The sequence below is a fragment of the Trachymyrmex cornetzi genome, unplaced genomic scaffold (genome assembly GCF_001594075.2).
Source record: "Trachymyrmex cornetzi isolate Tcor2-1 unplaced genomic scaffold, Tcor1.1 scaffold441, whole genome shotgun sequence".
In the NCBI taxonomy this organism is placed as follows: Eukaryota; Metazoa; Arthropoda; class Insecta; order Hymenoptera; family Formicidae; genus Trachymyrmex; species Trachymyrmex cornetzi.
Window position 1 is genome coordinate 811,602 of NW_017299190.1, and position 19,779 is coordinate 831,380.

At 30.4% G+C, this 19,779-nt stretch overlaps 1 protein-coding gene across 2 annotated transcripts; it reads left to right on the forward strand.

The window, feature by feature from the left end:
* The first annotated feature begins 7,608 nt into the window (after positions 1 to 7,608).
* Positions 7,609 to 14,078, forward strand: LOC108764630 (probable cytosolic oligopeptidase A). Of its 2 annotated transcripts, none has more exons than XM_018512953.1 (11): positions 7,609 to 7,776; positions 8,430 to 8,590; positions 9,125 to 9,510; positions 9,695 to 9,851; positions 9,939 to 10,175; positions 10,461 to 10,587; positions 10,887 to 11,271; positions 11,375 to 11,487; positions 11,633 to 11,800; positions 12,705 to 12,836; positions 13,430 to 14,078. In XM_018512953.1, exons 1-11 carry the CDS (start codon positions 7,691 to 7,693, stop codon positions 13,659 to 13,661), a joined length of 2,184 nt encoding a protein of 727 aa, XP_018368455.1. In that variant the 5' UTR covers positions 7,609 to 7,690; the 3' UTR covers positions 13,662 to 14,078. The 2 variants fall into 2 exon arrangements, with proteins under 2 accessions (XP_018368455.1, XP_018368456.1); XM_018512954.1 differs by having other exon boundaries at positions 7,691 to 7,776; positions 10,890 to 11,271; positions 13,430 to 13,661.
* The last annotated feature ends 5,701 nt before the right edge of the window (positions 14,079 to 19,779 follow it).

Below are 19,779 nucleotides of genomic sequence, written 5' to 3' on the forward strand. Positions count from 1 at the left end.
ACTGGGGGTGCGTTCCGTTTCTCGCATGATGCGCATAATGCATCGTTTATCCTTGTTGCTCACCAAATGTTAAACAAGGACAATGGATGCATCATGCACATCATGCGCGATACGGAACGCACCTCTGAGCTTCATTTTACTTTTAACCCTCTTGTCACCAGTTACCAATATTACTTATCCTTCCTATTCATTGTTCCACTAAGTTCCATGCTGCTTTCTCCTACACCTCAGTCAAATGTAATTCTCTTATTGTATCAATAAAAACCCTCTTTGTTCTGTTTTCGTTCTGCTGCCTCACGTTTCATCGCGTCAGTCACAGTATTTAAGCAAGACTGATGTAACTGGTATATGTAGGTGCTTGCTTGCGTGTGTGTGTGCGTGCGTATATGATTGTTTCATGACTCAGTACATCGTTGCTTTAGTTGCGGTTTTTTGTTTCTGGTGGGCTTTGTAACAGCAGTTTTGCTGACGTTTAATCATTTGCAAGCTACTATAGTCTAATGTATCATATTTTTTATTTATGTTTATTATTCTATTAACATGTAATATTTTCCATAGAGCTTTGCAATAAACTAAATTAAATTTAAAAAAAGTTTCTTTCAACAAATCAATTTTAATGCTCAAATTATTACAATGTAACTCTTTATCAGTCACATTCCGTGTAAGCATTGCAATAACAATTTTTACTCAAATATAAAATTACAATAATTTTGTTTGTGTCGGATAATCGATCAATATGATATTTTAAAGGAATTGAAAACGTGTTTACGTGAACTTGCTATAGTAGACCACACGTTGGAAGCTCTCGGAACGCCAAAGGAATATCAAAGGCTACGTAATTGGGGAATTCGAATAATTATCGGATGGATTGTATACATTTGTTATTTTGTAATATATAGCTCGTTTTCGATTTTTGACGACATTACTATATTTCCGAGCATGATATTTTATTTATTTCTGATGTATTACCCGCTTAACATCGTTGTCTTAAGTGCTCTGATTTCTGCAACTATTCTTGGGTTAGTATTATAGATATGTGTACATTTAATTTGTAAGTTATTTTTATTGATATTGTGCGTCAAAATGTTTACATAGTGAAACACTTAAAGACCTTCTGGTACATGTAATATAAAAAGGAGAGCCATCTCCGTCAATGACCATGACCTTGACAACATATGTATGTTGTTTGTATTGTCTGTATAAAACATGTATATACAATACTTATTTTGAGTATTAAAAGTATACTAAACAACAGTTATTTAAAATAAATAAATAATCACTACTTTTTATTATTAAATATTTGTAAGAGGTGAACATTTTTTTAAAAAACGCTGTGAAGGAAATAACGTTGAGTAAAGTAATCGAATAAACATATATGGTCAGAATTTTCATTTCCGATGAACCTGATCTTGACATATGTCGTCATAAAAATGTAACGGCAAAATTAACAGTAAAATTGTAACATAAAAAATAAGAGTAAAATCATCTTAAAAAAGTAAATACAAAACTAACGATAAAAGTATAATAACTTCCATCCCTATATAACTGCAAGGGAGAGCTGCGCCGCATGTCAACAAGTAGTTATATTACGATTGAATTGACGCTACGCAGTTTGAAAAAATAATTCGAATTTTTTCATTTTTTTCCTTTTTATTCTGATTATTTATTAACGCGTTAATATACTTATACATAATTAATTTTTGTAACTTATGCATAATGTATATGTTATGATGTTAATAAAAGATATAATTTTCTTAATTCAGGTGTATAAGCTCCAGATTTCATCGAATCAATGAACGTTTACGTGTATTATATTCTGATCTGTTCGAAAGCAGTGCAGATTACAGAAGACAAAACGGATCCATCTTTGTGCATCAACGGATAACAGAGCTTAAAGATCACAATCAATATGTTATATGGATTTTAATGTAATAATTAGTTAATAGAATTACTGTGTACACACATTCACGCGAATGTGTATATATATATATATAGGATGTCTCAATCTAACTTTCACATTGACATATTTCAAAAAGTATTAAAAAATGTTTTCTATGAAAGTGCAACTGCTTCGAGCGAGGCCTACTGTGATCACGTTATGCTTTTCTAAATAGAAATACGATGAGAGACGCAATGAAAAAGATATAATGCTTATTCTCGTTTTTTAAAATGGAAATGTAGGATTTTTTACGTAATATGATTTCTCTATAATCATTCTGCATGTAAAAGTATTAAGTTAGATATATAAAAAACCAATAATTTACGAGATATTATAGACACATTTCACATATAATTGACATGACACATTAAATATCTCGGAAAGCATTAACTTTTTGATAATCGTAATATCTTAATATTTTTATGAATAGAATAATGAGATAAATCAGGTGTAAACGTAATATATACTTGTTTGTTTAACAGAATTATTCATTGTGCCTAAGTATTTTTTTGGTATAACTTTAGAAAATTGGCGACCTCTTTTGCCAATATTTCAATAATCCTGACATATATTTTCAAATAAAATTGGTGATATTTAACACTTCATTTCTTTTCAAAGTGGAGTAAAGCAGACAAATTCTCTGCTTCAAAACAAATCCTCTCCTTTGGTAAACATATTCATTGCTTTACAATACTAATTCTTTAAAGACACAAATATTCTGCTTTCAAAACGAAATTACTATAAGAAAAAATTACCTAAGTTAGAATATGATAAACCAGGGGAAAAGTGGATCTTTTAAGAAGGAAGTGAATTTTAAACTCAGAAAAAAATGAATTTCTGAAAATGAATTCACACAAAAATGAATTCACACAACTTTCGGATGTATATATTTTATTTGAAATGAAAATATTAAACATACTTCCAAATTTAATTTTCTTTGCAAGGACTGTGCGTCTAATACATCCTTAAATTGTACGGTAACATCTTTTAGATGTCTCGATCTTCTCCTAAAAAAAAATAATGTAACAAAATATGTTCAAAAAGTATTAAAAATATTACGTCATCCTTGAATTCGTTCCACCTTTATCTGAAATACACTTTTTCGTATCGTTTTGAGATAATTTGATGCAACAGTTGATATGAGACACCTTATATATGTATATACATTATAAGAATAATTACTTTCAATTAGGTGAAATAATCATACGTTGTGAACCGCAAGTAATAAAACACTATAATTTATATCGAATTCTACGTTAAAAATATAATTTCCTTAGTGTATGTCTCTCAGTTTGATTAATTATAACAATTACAATTTATTTACAGGCACGTCCACCTACAACTATGCCTTATATCACGCAAACTAAACAAAGTATTGAAAGTACAAATGTCAATACAAATGATATGGTACTTTTATAAAGCTTTAGCTGTCTGTCTAATGATGTATGATATTATTAAATATCGGTATATATGGGAATTTATTTATGCTTTAACCTTTTTATGTACATTGTTTGATTTCATTTTGAGGACCATTCTATTTCTCACATTACACTACATATGTCAAACTGTTTATAATAAGGTATATATTATAGAACAAATGAATTAATAACTAGTTATTACTAGAATAATAAGCACAAGCAACAATAAAATCACACGTGTCAAAGTTTTATTTGAAATTTTATTCATTGAATGCAAAGTTTTCAGATTTACTACAAACTTTCGTTTTATGTTGATATAATTTCAGATAAATGAGACACTAGCAATTCTTCACAAATTGTCCAGTTATAATCTCGATGAGGATTTACGTGAACAGGTAAATAATTATAACAAAATTTAATTTTAGAATTTTAACTTCTTATGCGTAATTTTACTAGACTAAAAATCCAGATATCAACATAAATATCATTGTGAATGAATGTGTACAAAATTGGGATATTACATAACAATTGTGTTATTCTTTTATATATTTTAGAATACTTGTACACACATTCTAACGCCACAGGTAAGGATAAGCTAGACAAAGTTTCAAAAATTATTTTTTATTTTATATAATAAAAGCGAGTTTTTAAAAGTTATTTCATATTGTCAATATTCTAATATCATACCATCGTCCTGTCAATATTCTACTATCATACGATCTGTATCCTACTATTACACTACAAATATTCTGCAAAATAAGTTCAGTACGTTTTGGGATATAGAACTGAAAATAATTTATAAGGGTTTTTGTAGTTGGTGTTGATATATGTACAAATATCCTAATAATACATATAAAAGAATACAGTATGTTAAATTCGTTGTGTTGTATTATATTCATTTTGAGTTATTTCTTGTTTAACCATTTGTGTATGTCAGCCTTGCTTGTACTCAATATGTCGTTAATTTTATTAATATAACATTGAGGTTAAATAACTTAACTCTTGAAAATGTATTAAATTTGACTCAAATTTAATTTATTATTTACTAACAATAAGTTCAAACATTAATATGAACGCTTTACTTTGAAACTAAAAAATGGATTGATTCTGACACATATCGAAGTCAAAAATAACATAAATGTTATTAAACGTAAGGGATAGGGTTGCTCTTTAAAGGCCCGTCTACAATACACTGAGTAAAAAGTAAGAGTAAGAAATTGACCAATCACAGTCGAATGTGAGAAGAATAATCGACTGTGATTGGTCAATTTCTTACTCTTACTTCTTACTCCGTGTATTGTAGCCGGGCCTTAAGGCTCCTTACTACTCAGCCAAGAACTCTGCGTTGACGGTAGCGATACAGAGTCATGGTCCGCGCACAAAGATGGTCGCAACTTTTTCCAACTGAGTTGTAATCGTAAATCGTTGTCGTAGGTCAACGCACAACGATTTTACGTATGTCGTTTACATAAAATCATTGTGCGTTGACCTACGATTACGACTCAATCGGAAACAGTTCCGACCATCTTTCTGCGCGGACGCTCAGACGGCGTTTTGGCGAAACCGATAGTCATACATTCAACGTAGTGTGTTACAGCGCCGCACCACGATAAATGGCTAAATTTGTAGGCGTGGAAAAGTGACGTTTTGACGACGAAATTTATATTGCATGCCATTTCGTTATTATTTGTTTAATTGTGAAAATGTGACTTGTCTCGTACTTCTCAAAGTCGTAATTATCGATGAGAACTAAAGTTATCTTGGAATTTTATATGTAAAAACGTACGTTTTACTCGTTTCAACATCTGTCAGACCGTGTGTTTCTGCCCGAATATAGGTTCACTTTACCTATCTTTTCCGACTATTTACTATCATGGGAGGACAGGACATTTTTCATCGATTTTTACAAGTGTTTTAAAGCGATCTCGTCATTTCGTTTTATCAAATTATCTTTATTTAAAAATGGCGTGCAACATAAATTAACATGTCGTTCCTCGTTTCTGACGTTACTATTTCAACACGGCCGCCGCGACTAGTCAGCGGAGCCTTAATATCTGCGACAAAGTAACATAATTAACGTTTTATAATAATGTCTTAAATTTAGTCATCCTTTTGATAAAATTTATGCAAGTGTGTCCGAACTGTCAAGAATAGTAGTATATATTTAACGCTTATTGATTTATTTATTTCAATTAGATTTGGCAGTTTATGTTGCAAATAAAACAGAGAGAGGTAAAATTTGGCTTGGGACATTTCTACTTTGGATATAATTTTATCTGCTGGGTATGTCCTATTTTAAACAAAAGTATAAAAGTATATAATAAACGTATATATAAATACATATAGTATAAAATAGAACGTATTCAAGATTATCTTTACAGTTAATTTTTTTGTATTTAACCTTTTCGCTCCTAATGCTGGCTATGTTCATCCACGAAGCGATCCGTACAGACGAACGCTGGCTACAGCCAGCATTCGCGAAGTAATTTATAGTGATCCTTATAGTACGAGTTACGTCAAACCATCCCGTACAGCCATATACCAAGCGTTGGTAACACTGATTTTGTCAAATAATGTATTTAAACATAATTAGCAATGGTAGTATATTGATACCTGTAAAGCCACTGATATGAAAGGGATAATTAAAAAACGGTTTACAAAGAAATTATAATTATATTGTTTTAAGGGACAACCCCGTTTTTTCAAAAACATGTCAATATGGCGTTGTTCATGCTGTTCGAGCGTAAAATGAAATTTTAAACACCAAAGACTTTCCACATATAATGTGTACACTTTTGGCGCGGGGTCCCGATCAATGGCGGTATTCCGACGGACTGTCCGCTTTCTGAGCGAAAGAGTTAATAAAACTGTTTTCATTAAATATAATGATAGCATACTTTCTTTCAGATGTATGCCACAGTTTTATCCGTTAGGATAATGCTTACGCAAGTATATAACAGACCTTCTATTCTCGCAGTAATGCATGAGAAATTTTGTTTGATTATGGTTTGATATGAATAAGATGTGCGCGTGGGTATATAATTAAATGAATTTTATTTAAAACAAAATCTGGGATTTTGTCATAACAATCAGAAAGAATTTCTGGTTGTTATGACAAGAATCAAGATTTTACATTTATAACTAAAACTATATTATAAGTATTATTGTATTATTTATTACGTTATAAGAAAATTTGTTTAATATTTTTCAGTTTGGATGGAGTTATAATTCTTTTAAATTTACATCATCAGAATAATGATTAATTTTAATCTCAGCGCTCTATAGCAGTCTAGTTATTGTGTCAGTCGACACAAATCGGGCGAATATGCTGTTTTATGTCCGTCGTGTTGTTTCCTGTAGTGAATTGGAACCAAATAGTATGTACCATGGTTGATGAGAAAACGTCTTCTCTTTCAGTCGTCAATATAATTTTGAGAAAAATTAATAGAAATTTTGAAAGTTGTAACGATAGGATTAAATTTGAATTTCTCTGTGTTACACACTGTTTCGTAAGTACCTCATAGATTATGTGTACACGATGCATCATTTATCCTTGTTTATATTCGATGAACAAGGAACATTATGCATGAAACGAAATGCCCCAATAATTTACAGAGAGACATGTTCGATCAACGAGATATTCTGCGGGTATAGTTAACGAAAAATTTATCCAATGAACGAGTAATTTTGGTATATTTAACATGGTACAATTATCAATGCAATTCGAAATACAATAAAAATAATGTTATTACGTAGTAGTATAATTAAAAAATTAATAATGCACGATTAAGTACACGGTAGCGTTGAAAATATACACAAATTTTATTGAACCAGTGGTTACTTTAATATTAATAAACGGAATGTACTGTTAATATTAAATGAATATTATTTACTTTTAATTGTTAAATTTTTTTTGTGATTATAAAATTTATTAAAATTTATCTAATGATGAAATTTAATTACTTTCACCTTGTGGTACGCTGGTTAAGGATACATTCTAGTAACCACACTAAAAATAAGGCCTTTTTGGAATTTTTCATTTTAATATACATTTTTTAAGTATTTTGTATTTAGCATTTTAAATAGAATTGCATTTAAAATGGAATTTTAAATGCAAAAATACCAGCCCTGTTGATAAATAAATATACATGTGCTATGCAAGTTTGTTTGAACAGATTCTAATCGCACGGCGATATCGTTTGATATCGATAGATCGCGCGATTTCGATGTGTCGATGGAACCTTAGCGGCTTTTAGGTTGGATAACCTATTTCAATTAATTTGTGCGATGAGTTTTTCACGTTATTTGAAAAGAAATTGTCTTATCGCGTAAAATGGCGGTGTCCTTTTTGGGTAAAAGAATCGCTTTAACGCGACGGAATTTCTTGAAAATTCCGAAACGAAATGGATATATAGTCTTGTAAGTTTATCTTCCTTTACTTTGTTATCATGTAGAGGTTAGGTTCCATAGATTCTCGCGTGTTCTTTTAATGATTACTGCATTTTATATCATTTTATTGTGTTTCCCTTACATTTGTGTATATATTTAGTACTGGATTCTTTTTTTACCTTTATTAATTAGTTACATTTCAACTATACTTTTGGTGTTTAGAGATTCAATCTTGTCTTCATTCATGTGTTTTAAATTTGTATTCATTGTTATTCACTTAATTTTCTTTGATTATTTAATTTATTTATATATTTATTGTACATTTATGGATTATTTTTATTGTTTGTTTAATATTTCTTATCTATTTGGTTATATATTTATTGTATATTACGTATAATTTACATATTATGTAATATAAATAAACTGTTTGTAATGTCATTTAATTTATGTTTTTAAATATCTACATTGTTACTAAATGGATATATTAAAAAATATATCCTAAATCTATTAATATATATAATTAAATCATACTTAAAGTACAAAATTATTTTAGTTTCGTTTTTTACATGTTAGTTTGATTATGTTCATTAGGTATTTAAATTGAGTTTATTTTGTATATTTGCTTTTGTTTTGTACATTTGCATACCTTATACAATTTTATACTTATTTTCCTTTGTATCAAGACTTCCAGAAATAGGTGAAGAATCATCAGAGAAAAATCCTTTATTGAAGGATGACAATTTGCCAGAGTTTAACACAATTACAATCGAAAAATGTATAGCAGCTATTGGAAAACAAACTGTAGATTTTGAAGAAAAATTGAAAAGTTTGGAAAAACTAGCCCGTAAGTATTAAGTATCAATCAAAGGTGAAGTATTACTTAATTATTAAAAGATATTCTATATTGAAAATATTAATTAAATATATTTAAGTATTAATTTTATTTGAATACTGTACAATTAATATTTAAATGCATTGTACAAGCAAATTTTGAATATGATATGAATACACTGAAAGTAAAGATTGGCTACTGCAGCAAATTAGATGGTAAAATATGGCATAGCATTTTTAATTGGCTGCAGCAACCAATTTTTAGTTGTATTAGCCTATCTGTCAATGTCAATATATGATTTCGATTGGCTAATGCAACCAAAAATTGACTGCTGCAACCAATTAAAAATGCTATGCTATATTTTACCATCTAATTTGCTGCAACAGCCAATCTTTTTTTTCAGTGTAGAAGGAGAATAACTAATATCAAGAGATTTTCTTATAATCGTACAATAATAATAAAATTAATATGATACAAATCTTGAATAAAAAGAAATATGCTCCAATATGTATAATTACGATTTTTAATTTTTATAATCTTCCACAGCAACAAAAGATTTAGATGTATTTAATGAGTGGTTGCATCCAATCGAGGATGCATATCTTCCTCTTGAGACGACTTGGGGTATAGCAAAGACTTTGTATTTTGGCAATCAAAGTTTGATGCCGACAAAATGCTATATGGGTATTCACGAACGTGCTACGAGAGCCATAGCTAGCAAATTTGGCAGTGCGCCACTCTTTAGAGCATGCAAGGAAGCATTAGAGAATAAGGACATCAAATTAACACATTCGCAGAGGAGAGTGCTTACCAAGTATGTGCTGGAAGGAACTTTGAATGGCTTGAATCTGCAAGATAAAGAATTCGAGAAGTATTCAGACGACTTGAGTTTCATTATGTCGAAAATCAAGGAATACAAAGCAAAATATGAGGTCTGTCACGTAATTTATAATAGATTTATAATCATTATAACATAGCAAAATTAGAAAAGACTACCAAACTAATTATATTTAAAAAAGCACCGTTATTAACAGGATTTTATTTTTGTTATTATAGTGAACATTTGTCTCGAAAAAAGCATAGCAACGAACTGAAATTTAACTTGATCTTTTTTAGAGTTCTACAGCTGTATATAGTATGGTAATACATAGCAAACGTGTCGTGGAAGATTTTCCGGAAGACTATCTCAAATCCATAGCAATCGATTCTAGACAACCTTACATGGGTCCTTGGAAAATCACTTTAAAGCCATATATCCTGCAACCGTTTATGGGTATGCATCCTTCGTATTTTTATTTAAAAAAAAACTTGAAATTTTTAAGATTAAAATTTTTATTGATTTATATTTTCTCTCAATTAGAATATTGTTCTGATCGTAAATTGAGGCAGGCGATCTGGGATGCTGATGTCATCCGGTGCTCTAATTATCAGGAAAGATCCGTTCAGGCCAGTGTGACATTGGAGGAACTCCGATCAAGAAGAATTGAACAGGCGAAACGCTTGGGATTTAAGAATTATGCAGATATGAGCATGGAGACAAAGATGGCCGGCAATCTGGAGAATCTATACAACACACTAGAAGTTCTTCGGAATACTGGTAATTAATTTATTACGAATGAAAAATATAACACAGAAATAATCGAAAATTTATTAGAGCATTTATGCTTTGTTAAAATTAATTTGTTGACAACTTGTTAAAATTATGAAAGAACGATAATATTTTATTATTAATTAGATCTGTTAGAAAAAAATATATTTTTATTAATATATTATTAAAATTATGAATATAGAATATTATAAATAATAGACAATGTTTTTGATAATATTGCTTGATTAATTAATAATTACATGAAGTTGATGAATAATTATCTGTTTTTTTAAGCATTACCAATTCAGGAAAAGGAAATTGCAAGTTTAACCGAATTTGCAAAGGCGAGAGATTTCAATGATATTATAAGGGTATGGGATATTGCATTTTGGGGTAGAAAACAACGTCGTAGCATGTATATGTAAGTAAATTGACATAAGAAATATCTTACATATTCTTAATACTATATTGAAAAGTTGTTTTTTTTTTTTTAGTATAATACACATATGTATTTGTATATTAAACAATTATGTTGCGCTCACGCGATTGCATTTTAAAGAGAATATAATTATTTGAAAGAAAATGTTAAATTTCCTGCATTGTAGAATTCAAGTATCATTTAAGATACTTATTGATATATGCTAAAAGTTCATAATATCGAATGAAATATTGTACAATAATATACCTTTAAATACTTTGTGTAATTCCGTGTCCGTTCAGTAGTGACGAAAACAAGTGGAGAGAGTATTTTCCACTGCCGACTGTGTTGTCGGGCCTCTTCGAACACATCGAGACGCTCTTTAATGTGAAAATCGTCGAAAGCAAGAAAGCGGACATTTGGCATAAAGATGTCTGGTTCTTCGACATATTCGATTTGAATGGATCCAGTGCGGCACCCATCGCTAATTTCTACCTAGATCCCTACGCCAGACGGACGGAGAAGTTTCGTAAAGAACAGGCTTCGGGATGGGTGTCTACGATCAAAAGCAAGAGCAAAGTCGGCAATAGCACTCCATTGATCGCTATGATCTTCAATTTTCCGCCACCGATAGGCGATAAACCTTCTCTTCTTTCCTTCAGGGACGTACAGGTCCTTTTCCAAAAGGTAATAGGCTATATATATTATACTATTTATAAAATTATAATAGATTTATATATATATCTTTAATTTGTTAAAACATTAATCTTTTATTTGTTGCATATTACAGTTTGGACACGCTTTGCAACATTTGTTAACTACGATCGAGTACTCTGACGTTGCTGGATTGTCATTTGTGGAATGGGACGCGGTATTCATTTGTGATTTCTTCATGGAGAACTGGTATAAAATAAAGTTATTTTTATTTATTCTATTCATTTATCTACTTCCCTTATATTTTTAGCTTATGTCAATATTGCAATTAATTAATCAATGAGTTAATGTCTAATATGTAATTCAATTTTGTGTATATATTTGATGAATATAGGTTGTACGAACCATATATGTTACAAAAAATCTCTGAACATTACGAAACGAAGGAACCATTACCTGCGGAGGCTATCGACAGTATTAAAAAGACGAGGTCGCATTTGGCTGGCTATAAGCTTTGTAAAGAACTTTACTTGTCACATTTGGATCTGGAGCTGCATTCTAGGTGAACCTCGATTTGCAAAAAATCTTTATTCAACTAAATCCTGAATTTTTTTCTTAAATTATGAAAGAGAAATATAATTATGCTTTATCAAATGGTAATATTTTCAACTTATATAGTTTCGACCGAAAATGGGTTACTCTATTGGATGAATTTTTTTAACGTAAACTGTTATTTTTTAGTGTAGATTATATGTGAAAAAACAAAAAACTTGTTTTAAACTTTTTTTAAATGCTTCTGTTGATCTTGAAGTAATCTTGAAAATAAATGAAAAATAAAGGAGAATTTTAAAAAGAAGCCGATTTCCACTGAAAAAGGTGTAAATAAAAGGAATAGCATTTTTCTTTGTAAATTTTGATCTTCTGGACACGATAAAATTATTAAATAGGTTGTTGCGTTTGGGGAACATTGAAAATTAAGCAAGCATATCGAAATTTAGATGAGTTTCTTTGTTTGTGCTCAATTTTCGAAGTGTTTTTCAAACGCTGCAAATTTCTTAATAATTGTATCATCGTATTCAGGAGGCCAAAATCTAAAAAAAAACTTTTTACTTACACCTTTTTGGGCAGAAATCAGCTCCTTTTTAAAATCCTTTATTTTTCATTTATTTTCAAGATTATTTCAAGATCAATAGATCCTATTTCCAATTGGAACTCGAAGTTGAAAACATCATTTGATGAAGGTGTACTTATTATTACTAAATTTTGGAGATTTTTGATAAAAATTACTTTGCTTTATTTTAAAAGGAGTGTACAGATGGTCTTAAACACCATGTATATATTTATATCTTATTACATCAATGTTTAAAAAATAAACAAAACGCTTGTCGGTCTCAATACAATAATTCGACGATTCTGAAACAATATTGATTTTTACATCGCTTTATTTTATTTTTGAAAAATTGCAGTGAAACATTTTGGGTGCCTATGATGAAACGCCTATGGCCGAAATATTTCGTATTGCCACTCGAAAAAAGGGACGTACATGTTTGCAATTTCGATGTTATATGGAGTGGCAATTGGGCAGCCGCATATTTCAGGTATCATCTATCAATTTTATATAAATTGGAGAATTCTTGCAAATTGATTTTAATTTAAGATAGTTATATATAATTGTTATCTTAAATTATACGGGATGTCTCAAACTTTTTGATACACCACTTGTAGGCATGTAGAACGAACTAAACTGAGTCGAGGTCTTCTATTATTTTGCAATTTTTTTATTACCTAATGAGCAGAATGTCTGAAATCGAAGCATAAAGCAACTTTAAAGTATCTTTAAGAGTTTTTCAAAAAACATCCTTTAAATATAATTCATAAAGACCTCTGAAAGATAAACAAAGAAAAAAAGGAGTAAATTTTATTTTATAAAGAACTTTTTTATTTTATACGCCAATTTTATCTGCTTATTCGGCAGTCTTTAGAAATTAACCTGTCGTTAATTATTGCGAAAATTGTGAAAGCATTTTTTGATTCAGTTTAGTTTACAAGCGGTGCCAAAAAAATTAGGATACTCTATATGCGTGCGAATTTTTTCTATTAATGAAGTAATAAAGCAATTGTTTATATAATTATTAGTAGTTGCTTACAATGTATAAGCGCTGATTGAATCTGTTTAACCGTTAAATTGCAGCAAAATTTGGTCCGAGATGATAGCTGCTGATTTATACACGGCTTTTCAAGAGATCAAGTTCGACGAATCACAGCAGAAGGAGTTAGGCATGAGGTTTCGTAACACATTTTTATCTTTGGGCGGTAGTTATCCTGCCGCTGAGGTATTCAGGAAATTCAGGGGAAGAGATCCGAGCCCGCAAGCTTTATTAGACAATCTTGGGTTAACAAATCCGACGAAGGAAATCAAGTGATGCGAATATGGTTGGATATAGTACTACTCTTCAAGAGTACACAAAAATAATTATTAATTCTGTATAGTAACGGGTACTGTTACTTGGATCCATACATAATATCGATCCAGGAATTAATTCAATTGTGAAGTGATCAATATAATGCAATAAATTATCATTTGTAAAGTAATGTACTAAAAAACCACGAATTTTTCGTTTAAATTAACACTTTCGCTACCACACGTCACATATGTGTGACACGCCAGTTTGTTTCGAGAGTCCGGCGTCGTATATGTGACATTGTTAAGTTTTATGATCATACAAAGAAATGAGGTTTGTTTTGGACGTTATTGTGTAAAAGTATCGCAAGAGAAGCTTGGGCTGTGGGGTCGGTTTTTCTAACCACACCGTGGTAGTGAAAAGTGTTAAAATGATGTACGGAGGTAAAATAATTTGAATAAAAAAATATTTAGTGTATTATAAACAAACTTCTTTTTTTTATACTGTGCCTTTTTTAAAAAAAAAACTTCCTTACCTCTCTTCCGTCCTAAACGTATATACATATGTTAAGACAAATTGTTAATATTTTTCCAAGAAAAAATTATAAATGTGTAAATTCTGTTAAATTTAACATTGTATTCTTGAATCTTGATCGTTTGATTTTTATTATTATCTGAAATATAATATTTTTTATTGATCGATGAAGCAATACTATTTTATCGTGTATCGATAATTCTTGTTCTGATTAGTTCATTTGACCAGTCAAAGATGATGGTGGCATCGCGAATCTCTAATTAATATTCAGAACAATTTTTCTTATTAATTTATTATAATCTGGACAAATCACCAACTTAAACTAACATGCAATAATAAATTTATTTATTACGGAAAATAAGCATTAAATTGAAAAAATCAAGCCGAGCGAAATTATTGTAAGGCAGTTAAAATAATGCGATATGTGGCACTCGATAACAAGACATATCTATTTCTTGGAAAGCTATCTGTTTCTTTTGGAACTGAAGGTTGCAATCTCTCCTTGAATAATGCATATCTACTTTATATTAATAATTCCTGGAAAACGTTTTACACTTTGCTAATTATTAGTAATTATTAGACTAGCATAATTATTATTTTACAGATATACATAGATTGTCTCCGTGAAGAGACTAGCTAATTAAATTCTGATTGACTTAATTGGTAGTTATCTCAGATAATTGCTAATTGTTGCAAGATTTCCAATTGTAATTTTTTCAAAATATTTTTTATATATGCATCGAACCACAAAAGATTGACAGTACATATTAATGAGATATTACACTACTGTTATTGCACTGCAAATCATTATTAACATAATCAGTCTTTAAACACCCTTCGTGTCGATGTGCTAGCTACACCCGATGGATGTTAACGATATCCCGACAGGATCTGGTTTTCGTTCTCGTTCTGAGATTAATTACTTAATTAACAGCCACGGACAAGCCGGGTTTTTCCGCCGGGCACGCACGTTTTTATCGCTCTTGCTTGTCATCATCGCCGTTCGACTCGAGATCTTATTTACACCCGTTACATTACGGCGCGGTAGGTAGATAGGATTATGAGTCACCTTCTCCGCATGAATACTAAATGCCTCGCTGCATCATTATCAGGCGTCGCACGTGCAAAATTTATTTATGAGCTCGTTAATCATGCTTATTTATAGTGAGCGCATTTATTTACTATGTCAATTCTTTATGGAACGATCAAATTCCCTCGTCGCGATTGCTTGTAATGGGAACCTAAACGTGTTTTTGCATTACGTATCCGAACACTTAAATTTCAGTTATTTCAGAAATTCTATTAAATAAAAAAAAATCTAACCTTTGGAGAACTGGAAAAAACGGTCTAGTATATTATTAAAAGTAACTACAAATATGTTTAAAATATCTTGTCATGTCATAAATTAAGTGAATGGAACATATCATTTTCAAAACTTATTTTAAGAAAAGTAGCTGATTTTGAAAATATAACTTACAGTGTATTTTTCAAATAAATGAGCATTTTCGTATACATAACAGAGTTGTTTATTAAGAATTCTGTAACTGTAATGATAGATTTCTAAAGATATTATAAAATAAGTTAAAAAGAAAATGTCGTTTGTTTAATTTTATTGTAAAAAAATGTACATAATTCAAAAGGAATAGCAATGTTGCGATAAGTTAAATTTCTGTAAAATAATTCATTATCGAGTGTATTTTTATAATAGTATAAGGAAAACATTTTTCATGTGAACGACGGTTTTATAATCTAGTATCTAGGAATGTTTAATTAATATAATTTTTGAAGGAAATTGTGTCTCCCCTGATTCTGAATCAGACTTTACACCGTTAAATTTATAATGTAAAATTATATCCAACTTGAGTTATTTCTAATCATTTTTATAAATCGCCACTTTTAAAAACTCAAGAAAATGTATTAAATTCGACTTAAATTTAATGTATTATTTATTAATTGCACACGTTAATATAGACGTTGTTTGCTTTGAAACTACAGAAAAATCGATGACTTTCATTTTAAAACACATGGAAATGAAAAAAATAACAAATATTTTTTATAATATATATATATATAAAGGGATTACGTTATCATTGCTCCTTTGATATCTAAAAGTGTAATACCTCAATTTCGATAAAAATGACTTTGATTCCGAAATGATTCATCTTGATAAACTACACTTCAAAGAAATCGTACAAAAATGTGAGAGAAGTAATGGCAACGTAAAATATACTTAACTAATTAAGACAGAATCAGTGGAAGGAGTTCTTAAAAAGGTCAAAGTATAACAGAATAAAAAAAAAACTAAAAATAATTTAAACGTACGAAAAAATCGAATTAGAACAAAAATAAAATTAACAGAAACAATCTCCTAGAGATCGATGGAGAACAAAGTTACATTCCAAATTTCCATTCGAAGTTTCTATCGACTTCGCTTTTATCTCAATTAAGCTCCTTCAATTATTATTATTATCTTTTAACTTCAACTTCGGCATCCGGCGGCTTACTGCATCTTCAGCGAAGATTTTACATTTGAGCCGGCAGCTGTGGAAGTTGGACGAAGGCCGGTGAGCGAAATACGAGATCGTGTTTCTCCATTCGGATTCGAGGACTGACGCAACTCCGCGAGTGCGAGCGACCTAACCCGTGTCGGCCGCGCTGCTGACGCGTCGTTGTCGCGGCGCGCGCTTTTCGTTACGCCGCGCAACGCGAGAGACGGAGCGAAGTGACCGCGATGTTTCCTGGAATGCAAGACCCACGCGCGCGCACGTTGCAAATGCGCAACGAGTGCACCAGACTGTCTAATCGCGCCGAGAGAGCGCGAAGGAGATTTCGACGAACAGAGAGGCCAGAATCCGTGCTCCTTCAACCGTGATGACGCGCGTCTCTCTCTCCCTCCCTCATCGGTCTCTCTCTTTTTGTCTTTCCCTGTCTATCTCTCTTTCTCTTTGCCTGTCCGTCTTTCTGTCTCTATTTTTCACTCGTGCGGCATTACATCTTCCTATACCGGGTGTCTCCTGTCCATCCGATGCTGCAAGGTTTTGATTTATGCGTATATTCATAGTTGGAAAGTTTATGTTAAATTGTACACATTCACGTCCAAATTTTTGTCCATTAAAATTTTTGTATTAATTTAATATAAGATGATACGTCATGAAGTGCAACACAAATATTACGTAAAAAATTAAGATGAAAAATAATTGACACAATTTCTAAGCAAATTGTTCATGTAAAGATATATTCTTTCGGTTATTATAATATATTTAATTAATAAGTCTTGTTGATTTATATTATAAAAATGTTTTTTTTTTCATTTCATTTTTTTCATAACGCATAAAACATGTTATTTTAGATTTTAACACTAAGAAATGTCAGTATAACACGAAATATTCAAATAACAGGAGCATCGTATTAAATTTAATATTCGGATATGTTAAAAATTCAACACAAAGGTTTTAACGAGGACAGGATTTCGACATAAATGTAAAATACTTTTTTACTACGTACGTCAAATGCGTAGGCGCGTGTACAAATAGATAAGTGCAAATGTTGCAAATGAGGTAAGCGTGTCAATTTTTGGCACTAGAAATATGTACGATATTAGCGCGTCGTAGTTCAGAATTTCGTCTGACGGTTTTAGCATCCGCGTTTCGTACATACGAGAGATTAACGCGCAAGATTAGATATAAATAACTGCTCACGCACGATATTGAATCAATCGAGGAAATGTGATTTCTACTTTTTAATCATCGGTCATGATGTAAGAGTATTTAAACGCAATGCGTATTGCAAAGTGTGTCGAAATTAATGCAACTTCAAGCTGACTTCATTTGTGACGCGTCCAGTCATGTCACACATTTGTATTGTATTCTTCTTCATATTTATCTGATAAGAAAAATTGTATTAGTCGTTTGAAAAATTCATAATAATTTTTTTTTGTATAAAATACAGTTTCTAAATATGAAAGTCCTCGAAAATGAAGTATAAAATAATTTCATTTTGTATATTCAGATTTATTTTTGTATAATTATTGTTGTCCAGATTTTTTGCAATTTCGGATTTCCTCCTCTCTCTTTCTCTTCAAATGTATATATAAAATAGTTTTTTTAATTAATAACAAATTTTCGATTTTATTGTTAAATTACATATACTTTTGAGGTTTGAATTTGGAAATTGGAAAATATACCGTATTAAAACCTGCAAAAATTATAAAAGCTAGTAATAAATTAAATAAATGATATGTTTTCCAAAGTTCTGTTAATGAAAGTATTACGATTCGAAATTTATATGTATAATAATAAATCGATTTCGATTTTATTCTAAAGTACACATTGCAAAAATATAGACAACAATAATAATTAGATTAATTAGTGTGCCTAATGAATACGTCTAATATTCGACTAAATAAATAAATAATTAATATAATGCGAGTATGAATACATTTTTTGAAGAAATAAATTAATACTTCGGTTTAAATAAATATTTTTGTAAACATTACAAATATTTTCAGTTTCGCATTCATCTCTCACTCTGCATTATCTGCACATCGAGTAAACAATAATTTAAAAAACAACGAAACCAATAGAGGAATAATTCAGACTTCAAACTCGCTTTTTTAAGTTATATAAAATTATTCGAGTCCAGCCTTCTTTTTTAGGACTTGGAACATCACTCGTTCAGAGTATTCACAAAAATATTGTTCAGTACTTTTAGTACTCCAAATAAGTCAATTACTCTACTGCTCAATAATAAATTGATTTATAATAAATCGATTCAATATAATTGATCAATTTATTATTGAAAGATTGTTATTAATTAATTACTTATTATTTGGAGTACCAAGAGTACTGAAAAATAATGTTTTTAATATTTAAAATAAGTAAATAGATTTTTGTAATGGTTTTGAATGAAACATATTTTTAACGTGAAATTTCGAATAAATACAGTTTGTAGCTACACTGTTAGAAATGTTCTTAAATTTCATTAACCTTTAAGTTGCATAATTGAATTTAATTTCATGATATTACATTAAATTTAATATATTTGTAATTAAAAAGTATATTTATGTACATGTATATACATAAAATTTATGAAATTTAATGTACACATTCATTACATTTAAGTAACTACTGTAACTTAATTTTCAGTTAAATCATTCATTACTTTTAATTTCGTTCATAACCACCAGCTTCATTTACATGTAAAGGAAGCTCGTGGTTACATTTCTAACAGTGTAATTACAAATTCATAAAGTACACTATAATAATAACGGATACAATAATATCTCAATTATATACATAATTTATCATCGAAGTTTTAATTCAAGAAAGTCGTTCCTTAAAAATTTCTCGCGAAATATCGGAGAAACATGAAATACAGTGGGAAAAGTATTGAAAGAGTACATTTTCCGTTCGCACATAATATACTCTCCCAAAACCGCACCGTCGAATCGGTCGTCTCGCGACATCGCGGCGATTCGACCGGCGCGTATTCCATTCCGAACAATCACGTTCGTTTGCCTATTTATAAGACAAACTTTCGTTCTCGCGGGCCCGCTTGTCGCCGCTCGTGTATAAACACGCGCCGCGGCGCGTCGCGCGCCGGCCGG